Source organism: Urocitellus parryii, chromosome 11 (assembly GCF_045843805.1).
Source record: "Urocitellus parryii isolate mUroPar1 chromosome 11, mUroPar1.hap1, whole genome shotgun sequence".
NCBI classification, from domain to species: Eukaryota; Metazoa; Chordata; class Mammalia; order Rodentia; family Sciuridae; genus Urocitellus; species Urocitellus parryii.
The window spans coordinates 13,695,725-13,717,971 of NC_135541.1; the positions used below are offsets into that span (position 1 = coordinate 13,695,725).

Consider the following 22,247-nt stretch of genomic DNA (forward strand, 5'->3'; position numbering starts at 1 on the left):
GGGGTGCAGATATAGCTGGGTGGTAGAGCATCCCTGAGCTCAATCCCCAGATTAAAAATAAAATCCCCAGTCCCGACTTATTAATACTATATCTCGGGTTCGGGTTTCTAACTTTGGATTTCTCAACAAAATAAAGCAACCTGGCTGAGATGAAGGGCTAGGAAATTCATCTGGAGGCTGTAGTTACCTAGCCAGCCTGCTGTTCGTCTCTAGACTTCCAGCTTATCAGAGGTGGCTCTGGGAGGGAACAGCTGGCCGAGATGGAACCTCTGACACCTTGACCATGTACACTTTATCAACCGATGCTCACAACCTTCCAGAGATGGTTCTTCTCAGGTGTGAAGTCTTAAGTGTTTAAAATTCACTCTTCAAGTATAGTTCATAAATACTGTCGACAATTGTCATTGAAGGGGCCAAATAAGTAAAACAATGATTATTATGGTGGAACTTCACTAACCCCTTGATGACATGGGAACCTTCTCTCTTGAATCAGGTGATGTTTTTATTTTTCAAATACTGGAAGAATATTTCCTCACTTGTCCTGTACCGGTCACAGCCTAGTGGCTATGCTCACGTGCAGTGTGGAGTTTGATCCACATTCACCTTTTATCCATCACACTTTCTCGGGTCTAGAAAGTCGATAAAACAAGAAAAAAAAATCAATCCCTGATTTGTAACGACTGCCACGTTCCATGGTGTAAATACTCAAACTATCAATGTAAGTCGAAGAGCGGAATGAGGAAGAGCAGGTCAGCACAAACCTCAGCAGATTTTATAAGGATTCAAATCACACAAAGTGTATTCTCTGGTCAGAATGGAATCAAACTAGAAAGCAAGAGTACTAAGATAACAGGAAAATGTAACTCTAGTCATCAAAACTATGTTGTGTGGATGGAATGACAGACACAGAGAACAACGGAATGGGACAGAGAAGCTAGAGACAGACCCGTGTGTGTCCAAATAATTTTTTGTTAATGTGTCAAAGGCATTCAACGGAGGATGGCCATTTCAACAAATGGTGCTGGAGTACGGGACATCTGTGTCGATCAGCTTTCTGTTACTGTAACAGAATACATGAAATAACTAAAGAGAAAAGGTTTATTATGGCTCACAGTTGGGGTCTTTAAGCCTACGAGCACTTGTTCTGTTGCTTGGGGCCTGTAGTGAGACAGTAATGCTTCGTGGTAGGAATGTGGGGTGGAGGAATCTGCTCACCTCATAGCATCAGGGAACTGAAAGAGAAAGACGAGGAGCCAGGGTCCCGGGATCCCCATCCAGGACATGCTCCCGAATGACTGGAGGATCTCACCTCTTAAAGTCCTACCACCTGGGCTGGGGATATAGCTCAGTTGGTAGAGTGCTTGCCTCGCCTGCACAGGCCCTGGGTTCAGTCCCCAGCACCACAAAATTTAAAAAAAAAAAAAAAGTTCCACTGTCTCCAAGTAGCACCATTGTCTGGTGACCAAGACTTTAACACATGCGTATTTTCTTAAGATAGTTTTTTAGATGAACCTTTATTTTATTCATTTATTTTTATGTGGTGCTGAGAATTGAACCCAGTGCCTCACACATGCTAGGCAAGCGCTCTACCCACTGAGCCACACCCAGCCAACACATGTGCATCTGGAGGACACTTATCCAAACCAGAGCAACATCCATAGGCAGAAATGTGGATTTCAGTCTAAACCGCACATCTTATACAAAGATTAATTCCAAAGGGCTCACAAACTTTATAAGCTACAAAATGATAAAACATTTAGAAAATCTCATAGGAGAAAATCTTTGGGAACTATTGGTAGGTAGAGTTCAGAGACTTGGCACCCAAAGCAGAGACCCACAAGAGAAGAGAATGATAAATTTGGTTTATTTGGGTTCATGGCCACTGTAACAGATTACTACAAAATTGATGGTTTTTAAACAATGTACTCTCACAGTTCTGAGGACTAGCAGTCTGAAATGAGTGCCACTGGGCCAGACCAAGGTGTCAGCAGGGCTGCACTCCCTCTGTTGGCTGTAGGAGAGAATCCGCCCTTTAGTGCTGGTGGCTGCCAGGATCTCCTGGTTTGTGGTTGCATCATTTCAACCTCTGCCTATGTAGTCATATTGCCTACTCCTCTTCTGAGTTGAACCATCCTGTGCAACTCTTTTACAAGGAAATTTGCAATTGCATTTAGGACTCCAATAATGCAGGACAATCTCATCATCTCAAAATCGTTAAACACAACTGCAAAGTCCTGTTTTTGCTATAGAATGTAACATTCACAGGTTCCAAAAATGAGAACATGTATGGCTTTATTTATTTGTTTATTTGCAGTATTGGGGATAGAACCACCCAGGAGTGCTCCACCACTGAGCTACACATCCCCAGCCCTTTTATTTTATTTTTTAAGACAAAATCTCACTAAATTGCTGAGGCTGGCCTTGAACTCATTATGATCCTCCTGCCTTAACCTCCCAAATCACTGGGATTCCAGGTGTGCACCACCACCCCCAGCCACAAGTGCATCTTTTGAGGAACCATTATTCAGCCTATCACAATTGGACTTGAGCAAAAATTTTAAACAATGCTTTGCAGAAGATCCTAGGAGGATGAAAAGACAAACTACTAATTAGAAAATACTTGGAAACTATATATTTGACAAAGGACCATATCCAGAATATGTAAAGAGCCTTCAAAACTAAACAATCTTTCAGCCCAATTAGAAGATTGGCAAAGAACATAAAGAGAGATTTCACTAAAGAGGCTATCCAGATGGCAAGAAAACAAAAAGCTCATGAAGATGTTCAACTTCAGTAGCTATAAGGAAAAGGCAAATTAAAACCACCACGCTATATCACTACACATCTATTAAAATTACCAAAATAAAATAGAGTGACTACCAAATGTTGACGAAACCGTGTGGCAATGATCCCTCATACACTGATGGCTGGAAAGTAAAATGGTAGGGGCATTCTTATTTTTGTGGAACCTAGGGCCTCACACTATCCCTGAGCCACACCCCCCAGCTGGGTACAGCCACCCTAGAACAGTTTGGCAGTAACTAAGCCTATAACTACCATTTGACCCATCATTGCACGCCTGGGCATTTATCCCAGAGAAATAGAAACAAGTTCACATAAAGGCCTGTAAACAAATTCTCATGGCAACTTTGTTCTTGACAGCCCCAGACTGAAAACAACCCAGATGTCCTTCAACAAGCAAATGGTTAGACATTTGCGCTAACTCCAAGAAACCACTACTAAGAAAAGAAACAAACTACAAAGACCTCCAGCAACTTGAGAATTACCAGGAGTGGGAGGGGGTCCCAAAAACCCCTCATGCCATCAGACTCCATTTATATGCTTTTCTTGAAATGACAAAATTTCAGAACTGGAGAACAGATTGGTGGGTGCCAAGGGCTAAGGAGAGGGTAGGATTGCTAAGTTAGTGGGTGTGGCCAGGAAAGGGGAAGGAGGGTCTTTCCTGCTAAAGTAGCTCTCCTGGATCTTGACCCTGTTCTACTAATATCTTGCTTCCCATTGTTTTACCAAATGCCCACACTGGAGGAACCCGGGGAAGGACACACTGACTCTTTGTGACACTTGCCTGTGGATCTATCATTATCTCAAAATAAAGTTTACTTTTTTTAAAAAAAGACATGCAAAATACAAGCCCGAATCCCATATTAGACTCAACAGACATAAAATTCGTCAAAATGTTAAAACTCTGCTCTTCAAAACACAACATTAAGAAAATGAAAGTCGCAGGGCGCTGTGGCTGAAATCCCAGCGGCTCCAGAGGCTGAGATAGGAGGAGTTCAAAAGTTCAAAGCCAGCCTCAGCAAGGCCCAAAGCAACTCAGTGAGACCCTGTCTCAAAATTAAAAAATAAGAAGGGCTGGGGACCAGGATGCAGCTCAGTGGTTAAGTACCCCCGGGTTCAATCCCTGGTACCAAAAAAAAAAAAAAAAGAAAAGAAAAGAAAATGAAAAGTCAAGCCAAAAACTGGAAGAAAACATTTGCAATACATATATTTGACAAAGGATTTATGTCTATAGTATATAAAGAGCTTTTACAAATCAATAAATACAACACAGTTAAAACCACAGTGAGATATGCTGTTTAGGGATGTAAAATAGTACAAGTGCTTTGGAAAACTGCATGATAGTCACACCTAGAAATTTATCCAAGAGAAATGAAAGCATGCATTCACAAAAGGACTTGTACAAGAATGCCCTTTCATAATAGCCCCATCTGGAAATGGCCCAAATGTCTATCAACAGGTGAAAGGATAAACAAAGTGTGGCATATCTATACTGTGGAATACAAAGGAACAAACTATTGATACAGGCAAAGACATGAACCTCAGAAACAGCATGCTGAGCAAAAGCCGACTGGCACAAAAGACTACACTGTATGATTCCATTTATGTGAAATTCTTAAACAGGCGAAACTAATCCACAGTGACAGAAAGCAGATCAGTGGTTGCCTGGGGCTGGGAGGGGGAGGGACCTGCCTGCAAAGGAATAGGAGGGGTGGAAATTTCCTATATCTTGATTGTGGTGGTGGGTATAAATATCTGTCACGATCATCCAACGGGGGTGGGGGGTGCAGCTCAGTGGCAGAGTGCGCAGCCTGCACCATGCCCTGCGTTTGATCCCCACCACTGCAAAAAAAAAAAAAAAAAAAAAATTAAAAAATCATCCCAATCATCCCTGGATGGTGTGTTTTATTTTGAGTAAATGATGGTGTGTTTTATTTTGAGTAAATGATGATTAAAAGACAAAATACAACCCCGTATCTTGCCTTAATCCCAACAGACACAGAGGTACTACGTCAAGGCTTACATTTCTAAACGCTTACTCTACATTCCTGTACTTAATTTCTCCTCCCCCTGGGACAATGGACAGTCGGCCAACTGTCCGAGGGCTGAGGACCCCACTTTGACAACTACTCGGGTTCTCTACCAGACACCCCTGCGGACTCCTGTCTCCAGGCCCAGGCGGGCAAGCTGGAGGTCAGGGGAAGGGAGGCTCCAGACCCCAGGGGGCTCACTGGGCCTTGAACGCCGGCTTGTGCTGCACGCGCAGCACCTGGTACGTGTTCAGGCCGGGCACGTCGAAGCCGGGGGACAGCCCGTGGCCGTCCAACGGGTAGAAGTTGACCAGCTGCCCGTGCTGGGCTTCCAGCGAGAGCCAGGCGTCGCCGAGCGGCAGCGCGCACGGGAACTCGCGGGCCACGTGCAGCTGGAAGACGCGCCCGCGCACGTGGCGCAGCGCCAACGTGCGGAACGCGGGGGGCACCAGCGCCTCGACGCGGGGCCCGAACTGGCGCAGGCGCAGCTCGCCCGCCGGCCCCGCGTGCACCTGGTAGAAGGTCCGGTTGGCGAAGGTGAAGTAGCCGGCGAAGGGGCGCGCGCTGGGCGGCGGGGCGGGGCTGCGCTCGGCCTCCCGGAGGGCCCTCTCCATGGCCGGCAGGAGCACGTCGTAGGCCTGCGCCACCAGGTCGGGCCCGGGCGGCCGCGGCCCGGCCAGCAGCAGCACGAGGCCCAGGCGCAGCGGGGGCACCAGCGAGAAGGTGGCGGCGTAGCCGTCCAGGTCGCCGTCCTTGCGCACCACGCGGTAGCCGCGCTGCTCGTGGAACTCCCAGGGCGTGCCCGTCTCGTTGGCGAAGTAGGCCCCGGGGCAGGCCAGTAGCGGCGCCAGCAGCGTCTTGGCCGCGTCGGGCCGCAGGAGCCGCTGGGGCCCACTGCCCAGGAGCGCCATGGCCAGCTTGGCCAGGTCCGCGGGGGTCGAGTACATCTGTCCCGACGGACGGTACCAGCCCAGGTCGTAGAGCGGGGCCGGCCGCCCGCTGCCGTAGAAGCCGGCCGCTAGTCGGGCACGCACCGAGGGCGTGAGTTCGAAGCCCGTGTCCCCCATCCCCAGAGGCTCCAGCACGTTCTCCGAGATCCAGCGCTGGTAGTCACCCTGCGGGGTGTGGGCTGCCAGGACGTGGGCCAGGAGGGAGAAGGCCAGCGTGCTGTAATGGCATCTGTTAGGAGGGCAGTGGAAATCGCAGTGAGACCCTGGGCGGACTTCTCCAGACCCTAGTTAGCCCCTTCCACCAGCCCAGGCTGTCTGACATGCCACCCGGAAGGAACCCGCTTCATTGCGTCAGACCCAGAAGAGACTTAAGAAGTCACTGGAAGTAACTCTCCATTTCAGGTCTGGAAAGACTCAGCCCAGAGAGGAGCAGGAAACTGCCCGGGGCACAGGACAGCTGGAGGAGAGCTGGCTCAGCAGGACATGGGGGAAAGTGGTAAAACAGATCTTACTGGTGCCTTACACTTTTATTATGATTTACTTTGTCAAATGGAAGATTAAAGTTGTAGACTATTAATGGGGCGGGGCCAGAAATAATGACCATGTAGCCCAAGGATTATCAAATATGAGTCAGGTCTCACTCTCCTTCCTCCAGTGCATGACATTCACCAATAATCAGTAAAAGCCATGCAGTCTCAGATCCCTAAGATAGTGCCCTAGGAAGCCCCAGGATGGATGAAATGGGCGCGCCTGACTCCAAGCCTGCAGCCTTGCTACAACAGAGGAGGAAGATGAGGTTCATAAAGTCAAGTGCCTCCCCCAAGGTCACAGGGCAAGTGAGAGCAGAGTTGGAAGGAGGACCCCAGCCTATGTCCACTTCAGTTGGATCCTCTCTCCCTCAGGGGAAGAGGGCCCCGAGGTTTGGCACTGGGAGAAGCAAAGAGAAATTGGGGGGAAGGTGCTTGATCGCTGTTGAGCTGATGAATGGAAGGAACTGGGTTCTGGGTCGGGCTCCCCATTGCCGCGATCTGCCTCCCGCTGGAGGCCTTGGTGATAGGGACTGTGTTCAGGGATGTCCCAGGTCTCTGCTGACTCTGACCCTCCAGGATTGTTCACAGGTGTGTGTGTCTCTTCAGGAGGTACCTGACATGTGGCTGGTATCAGGGCACCTCCTCACCTGGTTCCTGGGTCCACCACCAGCACGTCATCCTTGAGCAGGCTCAGGGCTTCCTGGGTGCTGCCCCTCCACAGCAGCGAGGTGGAGCGTAGCCTCCTGGGCAGCCCTAGGGAAGAGCAGTGGTCAGACCTGCTGGGCCTGTGTTTCATTGGGGAAGTCACTGAACCTCTCTGAGCCAAGGCTTATCTATAACATGAGGGGACTAATGCCTATGTCATAGGGCTGATGTGACAGGTACCTGGCACATACTAACTGCTCACAAGATAATAGTTCTGGACTGGAGGTGTAGCTCAGTGGTATAGCAGTTGCCTGGCAAGCTCCAGGACCTGGGTTCCATCCCCACCACTATAAAAAATGTTAATTGTTTTCGACTATAGAACATTTAATTTCCACAAAAACTTCTTGAGGTCAGTGATCAATCCAGTTTTGTGGAACTGGCTCCTCTGTCCACTTGAGATTTTATGTCTTGGATGTGACAGGTATTGGAAGGATCACAGGCTTGGGAGTCCGTCCATCCAGGCACCTGTCACCAATCTATGAGCATGTGTTTTGTGCCCTGGACTGTTTTCTGTGTACTAGGGATGCAGCAGTGAACAAGGTCCCTGCTGTGTGGAGTGGACATTCTCATAAATATGCATGCTATGGAGGGCATTATCTCCACATCAGATGAGAGGGACTCTCCTTTATACAAGATGTTCAGAGAAGGCCTTTTGGAGAAGGTGACCCTTGAGCAAGTGATCCCTGGAGGAGATGTGGAAGTGAGTCAGGCAGTTGAAAGAAAAGGATGTCTTAGGCAGCGGGACAGCAAGTACAAAGGCCCTGAGGTAGGAATGTCATGGTATCTTCAAGGAACAGCATGGGACAGCCATGTGGCTGCAAGAAATGAGATGGGAGACGGGAGTGAGAGATACTGGAGGTGCAGATAATTGGAAGGGTTTCGCTTCCCTCTGAGCGGGCTGGGGCCTCTGCAGGGGTTTGGGGCAGAGGGATGACATAATCCGAATTATATGTTACCAGGGGGCCCTGGCTGCTGTGTGAAAGCAGGATGTCAGGGTGATTGTGGAGGCCGGAAGCGGCAGGAGAGGGCCACCATGCTTGTCATGGCCTGAACCACACGCTAGCCATGGAGGTGGTGAGGAGCGGCTGGGTTCTGGATAGGTTTCTGAGAGCAAGCCTACAGAACGGGCCACCAGAGGGGCTGTGGTGGGTGGGAGGTCCCAGGAGTGACCTCAGGGCTTGCCCAGCAGCCAGAGGTGGAGTCCCAAGTCCTGGGGGTCAGTTCTCACTCCAGTGGTGCAGGGTGCACAGCCCTGAGCTGGTGGCTTGCCCTCTCTGAGCCGCCTCTGCTCCCTGTGAGACTTAGAAGAAAGATCCCCAGGGCAGAGGAGCCCAGAGGGAAAGGTGGGGGGATCGTCAGGATGCTGCGGGCCTAGAGCAGCTGCAGGTGGCCGATTTCTCCACTGGCCCCTTTGAGACAAGGAGGAGCCAGGGGCGATATTTTTTTAAATTAAATTATGGTTTATTGGCTCATTTTAGATTCACACAATATTGGGGTTCGTTTTGGCCTAATGATGCAAGCGCGGGGTACAGTGTGTTCTGATCAGTCTGCAGTACTTCCCCTTCCCTGTCTTCCTCCCCCGCCTCCCTTTCCTTTACGGCTCTTTCTTCTATTTATACATATTTTTAAAATCAGGGACTTGTAGATGTACATAAAGGTGACATTCACTGTAGTGTGTTCACATAGGTACACAGAGAAGTTGGGTCAGAGTCCTTCCCCGGGTCTTCCCTCCTCCCATCCCTCCTCCACCCCTCCTCCCACCCCTCCTCCCACCCCTCCTCCCATCCCTCCTCCCATCCCTCCGCCCTCCCCTCCTCCCAGCCCTCCTCCATCCCCTCCTCTTATCCCTCCTCCATCTCCTCCTTCCATCCCTCCTCCCATCCCTCCTCCATCCCTCCTCCATCCCCTCCTCTATCCCCTCCTCTTATCCCTCCCCCATCCCCTCCTCCCATCCCTCCTCCATCCCCTCCTCCCATCCCTCCTCCACCCCTCCTCCATCCCTCCTCCCTCCCTCCTCCATCCCCTCCTCCCATCCCTCCTCATCCCCTCCTCCACCCCTTCTCCCTCCCTCCTCCCTCCCTCCTCCCATCCCTCCTCCACCCCTCCTCTACTCCACCATCTCCCTTGTATTTTCATGGGGTGGGGATGGGATATTTCTTAACTGACCTGCAGCCAGCCCTGTGCGCGGTTCCAGTTATAAATGAAGAAAACAATGTGCCCCTAGGGGGAGCCCTAGGGTCAGAGCCAGGGTGGATGTCCCTGTGCCCTGCCCAGGCCTAGACAGCTCCCTGCTCCCTGTTCAGGACTGTGTACTAACCCAGGAGCGCCCTGCCACTGAGCTACGTCCCCTTTGTTTTCTTGAGACAGGGTCTTGCTGAGTTCCGATCCTGTGCCTCAGCCTCTCCGGTGGCTGAGATTGCACCATGTACCCACCATAGTTTGCATTTATAACATTCCATTCTTAAAGAGAACCCCCAAAATGACAACTGCCCCAGGCTCCCCCAGAGTAACAGGCACAGCTGCTAGACCAGTACCTGCTGTGTGGGTGCGGGGTGGACGTGTCCACTGCGTCCTGACTCATTATTGTGCTTTCATTATCATAATAGTGACCTGAACCAGTCCTTCCATTGATTGACTTATTTATTTATTTTCCACACTGGGACTTAAACCCAGTTTCATCTACAACGGAGCTACATCCCCAGTCCTTTTCTTATTTTTTTTAAGACAAGGTTTCACTAAGTTACCAAGGCTGGTCTTGAACTCATGATCCTCCTGCCTCAGTCTCTGCAGTAACTGGGATTATAGGTGTCAGCCCCACACCCAGCCACTGTCGCTTTATTACCAAGGAAAAAAAACAAGGCTCAGTGAAGTTAAGTGACCTGCGCAAGATCACACAGCAAGGAGACAGAGCGGGAATTTCGGTGCTGGTATGCTTATCCACCAGGCCACCCTCCGCCCATGGAGACTGATCCTGTCCTGCTCTGCCATCTCAGGAGGACCCATCCCTCGGTTCTGTGCGGGGAAGTGTCAGGCCTGGAGCAAGGCCAGGAGGGATGTCCTGAACTCACTGTGAGAAGGTGAAACCGCAGCCCTTTCTGAGGACTCTGCTTTCTGGAGTTTATGGATCGATGGCCCAAATGTGAGCCAAGCACAGCATATGGGACGGGCCTTCTGCACCTTAGCCAGGCCACACCTGGAGGCACAAGGTACCTCACCTTCTCCGTCACCATCCATGGGGGCAGACAGGCGTAGAGGCCGACAGCAGGTCCTTCAGAACCTTCTAGAGCATCCCTCCCTGTCCAGCCCATGTCCCTCCTGGCTGCGCTCCTTCCTGACCCAGGCCTGCCCCCTTCCTGTCCCCGGCCTGTCCCACAGCCCCAGCCTCCCCTGCCCGGCCACCTGCATCCTGACTTGTTATCCTGCTTTCATCATCATCACGTAAATCGTTTTATTAAGTAATTCCTTTACGTGACTCAAAACCCTAAATCACCAAAGTGTACGCAGTAAAGCGACCACGTCACTCCCCGGAAGCAGCCTGGTGTTTCAATCTCTTTAGTTCCTTCCCAAGATGTTGGGTGCACATTTCAACTAAAACATATCTTCATCCCTAATACACACACGTGTTGCATGCAGATTAGGTGCACATTATACATATTATACACATTATATTTGTACATATATTTTATTTTTATTCTCTATATGGTAGCATAGTCTATATGTTGTTATGAGTTTTTCTCCTACTTAATATCACACCTTCTTCAATCTCAGTACATAAACATTATTAACCTTTTTTAGGGCAACATAATATTTGATTGTGTATATATGACAGTTCATGGAGTCATTCCCCTATTGATGGACATATTGGTTGCTTCTATCTTTTGTTATTACAAACTTTGCTAAAGTAAATTGTGGACATACTTTATACTACACATAAATACAGAATTTTCTAGAAGTGAGATGGCTGAGTCAAGGATATATATTTTTGGTGGCAGGGATGGAACCCAGGGCCTTAGGCATGTTGAGCGTGTGCTCTGCCACTGAGCTACACCCTAAACCCTGCATTTTTTTAATATTTATTTTTTGGGTATAGATGAACACAATGCCTTTATTTACTTATTTTTATGTGGTGCTGAGGATCGAACCCAGGGCCTCGCCCTTGCTAGGCAAGCGCTCTACCGCTGAACCACAACCCCAGCCCCCGAAAACCCTGCATTTTAAATTGTGATAAATCTGCCAGTTGCCCTCTGTCCATCAACTTCAGATCCCACCACTAATGTGTAAAAGGACCTGTTCACCATGACCTCACCAACTCGGTGAACCTGCTCTTTTGATCTTTGCCGGTCGGGAAATGTGTCTCTCCGGGTAGTTTTAATTTGTGTTTATTTTGTAAGAAATGAGCCGGGGGATCCTTGCACTATTTAAAACATTCTTCAGAGCCTTTCCTGTGGATTGTGGATCCTGCCTCTGTCCCCACCTGCGTTTCCGTGGCTTGTAACCTTTATTTGTTTACTAAGGGGCGCTTGGCCTTCACTGTGGACCAGCCCACAATATCAACCTGTTGACTGGCTGCTGACCTAATAGGCAGATCTGGCCTCTCCGCTTGATTCTGACCCATGAGCTGGTGTGTCGGCTTGATCCACGTTCCCAGCCTTCACCTCGGCCAACCTTCACCTTTTTGCCAACCTTCACCTCCGCCAACCTTCACCTCCGCCAGCCTTCACCTCCGCCAACCTTCACCTCGGCCAACCTTCACCTCGGCCAACCTTCACCTTTTTGCCAACCTTCACCTCCGCCAGCCTTCACCTCTGCCAACCTTCACCTCTGCCAGCCTTCACCTTTTTGCCAGCCTTCACCTCTGCCAGCCTTTACCTCTGCCAGCCTTCACCTCCGCCAGCCTTCACCTCTGCGTTCCCACCTTCACCTCTTGCACTTGGCCCACCACCCAGGCACTGTGGGTAGGAAGTGTGGCCAGTTGAGGGAGCAGAGCGGGGATCCTGTTGGATGTCCCAGGCGTCCCCACCTGAAGGGGTTGGGGTCAGGCCGGGTCGGTTCCGAGACTCACCTGAGAGCTGGCTGGCCATCCTGCGGAGGGTGACAGGCGAAGGCCTGGGGGCCGGGCCCACCTCCTCCAGCCCGTCCATCAGGCCCAGCGGATTGCGAATGGTGAAGGTGCTGGCGTACCGCTCCAGAGGGTCGTCCAGGGAGGCCACGGTGCCCTCCTCCCACAGACGGTACAGCATGAGGACCGGGAAGACCTTGGAGATGCTGGAGATCCTGGGCGCAGGGCACAGAGGGCCACCCGTCAGCCCCCACCCACTCCTGCCCTGCACCCCTAGGCTCCTAGAGGAGCACTGAGCCACTCGCCTGGATGTGAGACGGAGGTGGCCCAGCCTCTGGGGGCCACCTGGGGATGCTGGAGGTCACCAGGGGCAGGGGCTGGAGTGGGAGGGCGCTCCTGAGTACCAACCCCCGTGCCAGGCCCTTCTCCAGGCCCTTTCTACTCTGGGCGGCCTGGTTTGGTCTGTCCTCTCCTTTCACTGGCTGGGTGGCCTTGGGCAAGTTGCTAGACCTCTCTGAGAGCTGCACAGATAGTAAAGTGGGTTGGGTGAGACTGTGCGTGTGAGTGCTTTTGTGTCCCCGGCAGGGCAGGGGCAGTGCTCGGTAAGTGACAGCAAATAGAAGGCGCTGTGTGAAGACTGGTTCCGGGGCTGAGGCTCGCCTGGCATGTGTGAGGCACTGGGTTCGATTCTCAGCACCACAGATTAACAATTAAACACAGGTCCACCCTTCAACAACTAATTAAAAAAAAGGACTGTTCCCTCTGGGTCCCTGTTGTCCCCCAGTATCCCTGGGGTGTCTTCAGTTTGCATTGTGAGCTTGAGGATCCTGTGGACAGCATCCAGGAAAGGGGACCCATGGTGTGCAGCTGAATGTCCCAAGCTGCTCCCATCTGGGCCACTGCTGCCGACTCACAGGGACCTGGGGTGAAGGCCCAGGAAGGGGTTATAGTTCCTGGGTGGCACATGGGAAGGGTGGGGAGACAAGGGACCTCTTTCTAGTTTGGGACTAAGGGCTCTGCAGAAGGGACCCTTCCTCACCTGTTGCACAATGATGAGGAGTTGAGTACTCACTGGTCTTCTCTGGACCTCAGTCTTCTCCTCTATAGAACTGTTCATCATGGGCCCTGGCAGCCTAGACCCCCAGCCACCATCCTCTTGGATCCCGGCCTTCTAGGTCCCTTTGCCCTCCCATCCCTCACCCCTCCACAGGACCCCTGCAGGCGGCCCAGCTGACCGGTACATGGTGTACTCATTGGGTGTCCCAGAATTCGGGTCTGAGCCGTTCTTCTTCCCGAAGTTCCCAGTCCAGAGCACAGTGTCGTTGTGAATGACCACCGCGGACATGGCAGCCAGGCCCGGGGCCGACATGGCCTGGCGCAGGATCCGGTCCACCTGGAGGGAGAGCGGAGGCTCTGAGTGTGGTGCAGTGGCCCCCACAGCCCCGCCTGGGTGGCTCTGCTCAGCCCCCGCCACACAGCAGCGACTGAGGACCTGTCCCCCAGGGACCCGGCCTCCACTGAGCGGCTCCCCCGGGGCTCGTCTTACACACAGGCTTCCTCAAACCATTCTTAGCAAAGTAGAAAAGTCGGGGGCTGGAAAATGGACTGGCTTGAACCCGACGCCCCGGGAAACCTGCCTGGGCCCACCGAGGCCGGTGTCGGGGAATTGGCGCGTGCAGAGGCCCCGGGGCCTGTTGGAGCACTGTCAGCCGTGAAGTGTGGGGCCATGACAGCTCACACCCGTTGGCACCTAGAAGGTGCCCAGGAGGGACAAAGCGATTCCCATTCACCGTCCCACTCCCTCCTCCCGCTTCTCCCCACTTAACAGGTGAGAAAACCGAGTCTGAGCTGTGACGTCATCTGCCCACGGCTGGCGGAACCAGGACTGCCTGCACTTCTCCACGGACTGCCGGGCACCTCGGGCGTGATGGGCATGTCCTGAGCAGCTCTGCCCACCCTCGCCCCCACCCTGCGTGCCATGCCTCTGGGGATTGTGAGGGATGCCAACAGGGCGAAGCCCGGCACCTGCCACGCACCAGGGTCACAGCAGGCAACTGTGGCCGCCATCATTGCTTTTTAAAATTTCTATGTCCCCTGAATGCCCCAGAGCACCCTCTGTCCCCTGTCCTCTCAGACGCCTCTCAGGCTTTTGCAGGTGGCGATCTGCCCCCCCCCACTGGTCCTGCCTTCCCTTCCCTGGGCCCCCCACCCCCTTCCCTTCACCTGCCCCTCTGGTGGCAGTTTCGAGTCCCCCCACCACACCGAGGGGCATCAGCTCCAGGTTCTGATGCGTTTCCTTGGCTCCGAGTCTCCTGGCTGAGTGACTCGGGTGGGTCCCACGGGCACAGAGCACAGCGGTGTTGTGGGGTATGTGTGATGGCACGCACTGGCCTCTGTGACGTGGACTCTGCCCCTTCTCCCATCTCATCTGTCCCACCTCCCATGTGGCCTCCTGTCCTCTGGGTGCCACATCCTCAGCCTCAGCTCAGGGCCTTTCCCTGCTGTTCCCTGTCGGGAGACGCCCTTCCATCCAGGCTCCCGGGGAGAGACAGCCTCCTCTTCACAGGGCAGCCCTCGCCCTCCCTCCAGAGCCCCCCTGACCCCAGCCAGTCCTGTTTGTCCCCACTCTTGCCCCCGTGGTAGACATACTTGTCCTCTTGTCTGTCCCTTGGCTCCCAGCCTGGGGGTCTGGGGACAGGTCAGTGTGGTCTTCCTGCCCCGTCCCCAGAGCTCAGCTCAGGAAGCACACACTGAGCAAGGGAGTGAGTGGACAAGTGCCCGCCCATGCCCCGTGCCCTCTGGGTGCTCACTGACCTTTTCCAGGGCCTCCTTCAACACAGGGAGGGGGTGGGCCAGGGGCACAGGCTCGGGGTGCCGGGGACACATCCTCACAGGGGCGGAGGTCACCTCTGGCCCCGAGGAACCTGGAGGGGACATCACATGGTGAGTAAGGACAGAGGTCACCCTGGAGGGGGTGGCGGCAGCACAGCCCAGAGCCATGTCCTGGGGAAAGTCCCCCCCCCAGGAGCCTGGCCAGAGGCCAGCGCCCAGGGCCCCCCAGCAGGCCCCAAGGGGCAAGGGGTGGAGGAGGCCGTCCACACCCGCCGCCCTCTGCTTGGCCTCGGAGGTTCAGTAGGCCACAGACCTGGCTGGCGGCCACTGTGCCCCTCCTCTCTGGCTCAGCCAGCTTCCTGCCTAGTGGTCACTCACTGAGCTCGTGGGGGCAGCCTAGCGACTTCTGTCTGTCTGTCTGTCTCTCTCGTCCATGTTAGGGTGGGGAGGGGCCTTGGAGCCACACTTAGGCTCCAGGCCTAGCTCATTCTGTCACCAGACCTGAGCCAGGGGGCAGGGGGACTGAGTCCACTCTGCCTCTCTCCAGTGTGGCAGCCCCGCCACCTCGGGGGGCAGTGGGCGTGTCGGCAGGGCCGGACTCCTGGGCTCCCCAGACCTGAGCTTACCCTGTGAGGCCAGTGTGGGCTGGTGAGGGTCTGAGGACCCCCAGGAACCACCTCTCCTGGCCGTCCACGGCCGCCTGACACCTCCCCAAGCTGAGCCAAGGTCCTGTGGTAGGATCAGCAGGGCCAGAGTTCTGAAGCTCTTCCCACCCCGGTGCTGAGGCTGAAGGCCAGGGCCTGGGGCCTGTGGGGCCAGCCCCCTGCCACCCAGCCCCACCCACCCAGCCCTCTCCGCCCCTAGGAGTCTGGCTGCTTTATGACTCCTTAAGGCCATTTGACTTCCAAGCAGAGACCAGGGATTTCCTCCCGGGAGACCTCCTGCCTCCTGAAAAGGAGAGGCCCGGGAGGGAGAGGCCTCTGTCCCCACTGTCCCCTCTGTCCCCACTGGCTGGCCTGCTGCCCGGGAGGAAGCCCAGGTCGCACCAGCCACTTGGCTCTGCCAGCCCCAGAGTCACAGAGCCAGTGAGCCCGGGGAGGTCTGTCACTTGACAGGAAGATCACCTGGGGGTGGGGGGGGGGCGGTCAGCAAGCTCCCAGCACAGGCCAATGATCGGCCTGGGGCGGAGCTGGGGCAAGCTTGGCCTCGCTGGTGCACACACCTGAAAAGTCACCTGGGGATCCCAACATGCAGACTTGATCCCCTAGCACCGCGGGGCCTGAGAGTCCTGCCTCCCACAGCCGCTCAGGTGACGCCCGGGGAGGGTGCAGACCTGAATGGCGAGGGCTGTGAACCGTGGGCCTCCCACTGGTGACGAGTGGGGACACAGTGGGGACACAGTGGGAGGGAAAGGGCAGAATCTACTAGTAAGAAACTCGGCTTCTATTCTGGGTATTGTTTTAGTTTCCCCCAATGGTTCATTTGTGCTTTCTGGCAATGTCAGTCTGCCAGCGAGTGGTAAGATGGTGGCTTGAGAAGCATGGCCCCAGGGGACAGGGGACGGGCCAGCCTGCCCACCCGGGGTCTTTTCATTTGAGGAACTTAGAAGCCTCTTATAGAGGAATCGACCTAGAAAGAAAGGGCCGCGGCGGGAGGGAGAAGGCGCCCGCGAGGAAAAGGAGCCAAGGCGTAAGATCCCTGGTACGTTGGGAGCCGTGGCCCTCACTGAGCTTGGGGGACTCTGTGACGCAGGGTGACACAGGCATGGAGACAGGCCTCCCCCACTCCAGAGACCTGGGCGCTGGACCCTCCAGGATCCCAGGGTTGGAGTTCCCAGGGTTGCCATGGCAACAGAGGCGAGCTCATCACCGGCAATGGTGGCTCCTTCGCTGGGCCGTGGGGCTGGGCCCGTGGCTGGGGCGGTGGGAGGATCTCTGAAGGGGGTAAGGGCCCGGAGATCCCACCATGGTGGCCCAAGGCAGAGCAGGGGAAATACTGTTGGCCCTTGCGGGACCCTGAGTTTTACCCTGACTGGGGGGCTTGAGAAGCCCTGGTGGATTAGGGGAGGTCTGCGTTTCATACAGGAGAGCGTCAAGGCCCAGAGAGGTCACCGAAGTTGCCCAAAGGTGCACAGTTCCCGAGGCCTGGTGAGTGGGAATGGAGGCCGCAGCTCCTGAGTCTAAACCTGGGTCCTCCCTGCGCCCTGGGCTTGGCAGCAGCTCAAAGCCCAAAGGACCCCTGGGGACAGGAGCAGGGGCCGTACCAGTGTGGCACTCACCAGTCGGAAGCTTGGGAAGCTGATACTGCCACAGGAAGCAGCCAGTCATGACCACGGAGAAGAGGAAGAGGAAGCCGCTGAGGGCCGGGAAGAGCCACCTCCTCCGCACTCTGGGCAGCTGGGGCCGCCAGCCAGCCTGGAAGAGCAGGGACACGGCGGTCACTGCACCCACCACTCCTGCCTCAGGTCCCCGCGGACATCGTGAGCGTCCACAGCTTCAGATGGCCCCAGCCCTGGGATCCAGGCCCCCCCGGGTGGCCCCTTCAGCTCCTGGCACAGGGCCCCGCTGCACCCTGGTGGCAGGTTCAGGAGATCTGGAGGAGGAAGCCCCGCGGGGCACAGGCAGCAGGCAGTGTAGACATGGGAGAGCAAGTTCTGAAGCCGTGAGGGAGAAAAGGCAGTGGACAGAGGGCCAGAGTCCTGGAGAGGGAGATGGTTGCGCTCTCACAGGGCCAACTAAAGGCCTAGGTCCCACCTCCAGCCTCTGTCCCAGACCTGGGCTAAGCCCCTTTAAGAGGAGTGCCACAGCGCCCGCCCGGTGAGAGAGGCACTGTGAGGGCCCTTATGTTACAGACAAGGCTCAGAGAAGTGACTTGCCCAAGGTCACACAGCCAGCAGATCTGGGATTTGAACCCAGCACCCAGTCTCCCACCTGCTCAACCAAGGTTCTAGAAGACCCTTAATGGTCGTTGGTTGAATCATCTGATTTCCAGGTGGGCAGACGGAGGTTACAGGAAGAAAAGGGCTTATTACACACACACACATACACACACACACACACACACACACACACACACACATATAGCTCTATGCCCAGCTCTGAGTTACATCCTCATCCCTTTTTGTTTTGAGACAGAGTCTTGCTGAGTTGCTGAGGCTGGCCTTGAACTTGCGATGGCCTTCTGCCTCAGCCTCCTGAGCTGCTGGGATCACAGGTGTGTGCCGCCTGCCTGCCTGGCTAACACCATCTTAGTGGACCTCACCACCTGCTCACAAGGCTGGTTTGGAACCTCTGTTTTATAGGGGATAAACGGGGCTCAGAGAGGTTAAGCAAAGGAAGTCTGTTCTACCCAGCTGTCAACCCTGTGTCTGACAACATGCCCTCTTCTGAGCCTCTTTGTCCCTGTACTTTAGCATCTTTTTATTGAGCACCTACTAGGTGTCAGGCACTATTGGAGGCCACAGGGTTCAGCAGTGAACCAACCTCAGGAATTGCACCCCCAGGGAGCTGGAGGGTGGTGCCTGAAACCTTCTCCCTGGCTGGCCCGCAGCACAGAGGAGGCTTCCTCTCCACTCGTCAGCATGTCCCTGATGCTGACTCAGAGACTAGCACACAGTAGGCCTTCAGTAAGAAGGACTACTATGTGCTCAGCACTGTTCCAGGTTATTTACAAACATCACCTCATTTGATCCTTGCAATTGAAGACGAGCAATTAAGATATGCTTTTGAACTTCACATTGTCCTGTAAGTTGAGAGTCTTGGGTTCCAATCTCAGCTCTACCTCCTAAATCCACCAATCTGGTAAGTCCCTCATATCTCTGGGCTTCCGCCTCTTCAATTGTTGAAGAAGAGGACTGGACTACTTGTGAAGAGTTTATTTAGTTATTTTTGTGGTGCTGGGGATGGGACCCAGGACTTTGTGCACACAAGGCAAGCACTCTACCAACGGAGCTCTGTCCCCAGCCCAGGAGTTTGTTTTTCCATCTGGAAATCTCACTGAATTTCAAAAGAATCGTCCAGCTCCAGAATTTGGTATTCATGCTGAAGCCTTCTTTTTTATTTCCCCAGTGCTGGGGATGATTGAACTCAGGGCCTTACTCATGCTAGGCAAGTATTTTACCACCAAGTCATTATTTATTTTTAATTTTCAAAGATAAGATCAACCCAAATGTCTGAACTGGGGAATAATAAACAAATATGCTATGTCCATACCATGGAATACTACACAGCAGTGTAAAGGGATGGACTTCTGGTATGTGCAATAATATAGATGAATTTCAAATGCATGACACTAAGTGAAATAAGCCAGACTCAAAAGGCTACAGACTATATAATACCACTTATACACCGTTATGGAAAAGGTCAGATTACAGGAAGATAAAACAATAGTTGCCTGGGACTGGGGCTGGGGAGGCTACACAAAAGCAGAAACTGGGGCTAGGGCTGTGGCTCAGCAGGTAGAGCATTTGCCAGACACGTGAGGCCCTGGGTTCCATCCTCAGCACCACATGCAAATAAATAAAATAGAGGTATTGTGTCCCCTTACAACCAAGTGTGCGTGTGTGTGTGTGTGTGTGTGTGTGTGTGTGTGTGTGTGTGTGTGTAGAGAGAGAGAGAGAGAGAACAGAAGTGAATTTGGGAGTTGGTAGAATCGTTCTCCAGCCCATGGAGGTGATTAAGAGACTGTATGCATTTGTCAAAACTCATAGAACTGTGTGGACTTATTGTTTGTAAATGCCTCGGTGTTTGTTATTGTTTGTTTTTAGTTTATTTTTGCAGTAATGGGAATTGAATCCAGAACCTCGTACATGCCGGGCAAGTGCTCTGCCACTGAGCTGCATCCCTGACCCTTGTGTTTGGAGACAGGGTCTTGCTAGGTGGCTGAGGCTGGCCTTGAACTTGTGATCCTCCTGCCTCAGCCTCTGAGGCAGTTGAGATCACAGGTGAAAAGCTCAGTTTTCGTAAAATGAGTCCATTAAAGACCCTGAGAGCCCTGGGAGTGTCCACCAGAGTGTCAGAGGAGTGACACCAGATGTAAGACTCCACCTGTCACTGTCACAGGTTTGCACAAAGACACTCCCTTTGAGCAGAAGCCAAGAGCAGCAGGTGCGGAGCCAGCAAGACCTGGGGTGCCCTCACCTCGCTCAGGCGTTGAGTGACAGCTGAGAACGCCAGGGCTGGGATGAGGCTCTGCGCTCGCTCTCTCCACCCCACCCACCTCCACGTGCAGCTGGGGGCTCTGCACCCCAATCTGCAGCCCTCCCTGGGCTCAGCCCCTGTCTTCCTCCAATTGCAGGATTTATCCCCGTGGACCCGGGGCGAGTCAGGATTTAGCCTTAAGCTGTTCACCAGCTGCCGCCTTTGGACTCCTCTCTCCCTGTCCCTTCCCGGCTGGAGAACGCTGGTGTGGGGCGGCCCCGGAGGAGCCAGGCCCTCCGCACGCAGCGCCCACTGCCCCTGCGGTCCCACACCAGTCTCCTTGGCCTCCTTGGCCCTCTCCTGGGGGCCCACTCAGACCGCCCGCTTTGTCCACTCATTCATTCCCTGGGCGGTGCTGGTTCCCAGGGCGGGTCCACACCACCCCCGGTCACCCTGCGCTAGCCACCGGGTGCACTGGGACCAGGGCCTGGGCCGGGTGAGGAAGGACTCTGCCCTCCCCAGCTGGGGACACAGGACTGCACCCCAGGGCATCTCCATTTCCCATCTGCCTCCTGGCGATCAGGCCAGGACAAGCCAGGCTGTGCGCAGGAGAGGCTGCAGGAGGGGTCGGCCTCTGGGTGGAGGGGACAGAGCTCTCCAATCCACACTGCTCCTGGACTAGGCCGGGGCTCTGGAAATGCCAGTGGTGGCCACGCAGGTGACAGGGGGTGGGCCACTGAGGGCAGTGCCTGAGGCCGCGGGCCTGGGCCTTACCTGGGTCTTCATCTCCCCCAGGCAAGGACGGTCCAGCTCCTGGAGGATTCGGGTCTAGGCGCCGGGAGCCCCGTGGACCACAAGCCGAGTCAGAGGAGCGAAGGCAAAAAGAGGTCGTGGGGGGCTGGGAAGGAGAGGAGGGGACAGGAGCTACTAGGAAGCCTGGCTTCGCCTCCCCGCCAGGCCCCCGCGCAGATGACCGATGTCTCTGTTTGCCCAGGGCCATCCTGATTTTAGCACTGAGTCCTACCTTCCCAGAGAGCCCTTCCTCGGTCACCAGCAAACTGGGAGAGCTGCCGCCAACCTGCCCCCTGAGTTCCTCCCCCCTCCAGCCTGCTCAGAGATAACCCTGCCAGGCCCCCGGGCACTGGCCAGGCTTACCTTCTTCCAGGAGGCCTGGGAAGGACAGGGCAGTTCAGGCCCCCCAACGTGATGCCCTGTGCTCCGGGGACAGGAGAGGCTTCCTGGGCTCCGAGGCCCTGCCCCAGCTCTCCAGGGACGGGCAGATGTGGCATCTGATTTCCCCGGCGCTAATCCCCCACCCGCACCCCAGCAAGCGCCTCTGCCAAGGGGATTAGTGCTGGGGTCCCCAGTGACAGGGAAGGGGAGAGATGGACGAACCACGTGACCAGAGATACTCTAGGATGGAGGTCAGACGAACAGGAACACTCTGTCCGGAAGGAGTCCCTGCCAAGCCCCAGGTGGAAGAGAGGTGGCAGGTGGCAGCTGCAAGGTGGGTCCCACAGGGCTTCCTGGACCCTGTCCCAACCCACAGCAGCTCCTCATGCATCTCTGAGGTTTGAAGCCTCGTGTTGAAACGTTCAGGTAACTGGGTTCAAATCCCGGTTCTGTCACGGCCTGTGACCCTGGGGGAAGCACAGTCTCTTTGTTTCTTCCTCTAGAAAGCAGGGGTCATAACAGTAACACCCCGGGTTGGAGTGAGGATTCCATTAGAGCATGCTTGTCGAGCGGGCAGCCCAGGACCTGGCACCTAGAAAGGGCTCCGAAAAGGTCAGCTTCGTGCTCTGACTTGGCTTCTATGCTCCACTGCTGCCCAGCCCCTGTGGAGAGAGAGATCTCGTGGACATTCTGGAATTGCACATCTATTGATTTTAGTTGACACCAAAGATCAATATACTTGCCTTGTTAGCCCTAGACAAGGCCGCGCGCTGGAATTACCTGGGGGTCTTTTTAAAACCACTGGTATTTGGGTCCCGGGTTCTCAGGACTGTAGCCCAGATATCACGATGTGTGCAGGGTCCTCGGTGACTCTACTGTGTACCAGGGTTGAGAACCATGGCCCCAGGCCCGTGTGCCTCCAACTTCACTGCACCTGGGACCCTCCAGAGGGTTCTGCTAAACTGCGGGTTCTAAGCCAGTGGTCAGGGGGGGACAGTCTCCGTTTCTGGCCATCTCCCAGGTGATGC

At 54.4% G+C, this 22,247-nt stretch overlaps 1 protein-coding gene across 1 annotated transcript; it reads right to left on the minus strand.

Annotated features, from left to right (window-relative positions):
- Window positions 1-5,029: 5,029 nt before the first annotated feature.
- On the minus strand, window positions 5,030-20,832 carry Lactbl1 (lactamase beta like 1). The gene is made up of 7 exons (XM_026403638.2): window positions 20,821-20,832; window positions 17,187-17,322; window positions 14,891-15,000; window positions 13,312-13,469; window positions 12,080-12,291; window positions 6,960-7,065; window positions 5,030-6,011 (listed from the first exon to the last, which is right to left on the minus strand). The coding sequence occupies exons 1-7, from the start codon at window positions 20,830-20,832 to the stop codon at window positions 5,030-5,032; spliced, it is 1,716 nt and encodes a 571-aa protein (XP_026259423.2).
- Window positions 20,833-22,247: the final 1,415 nt, after the last annotated feature.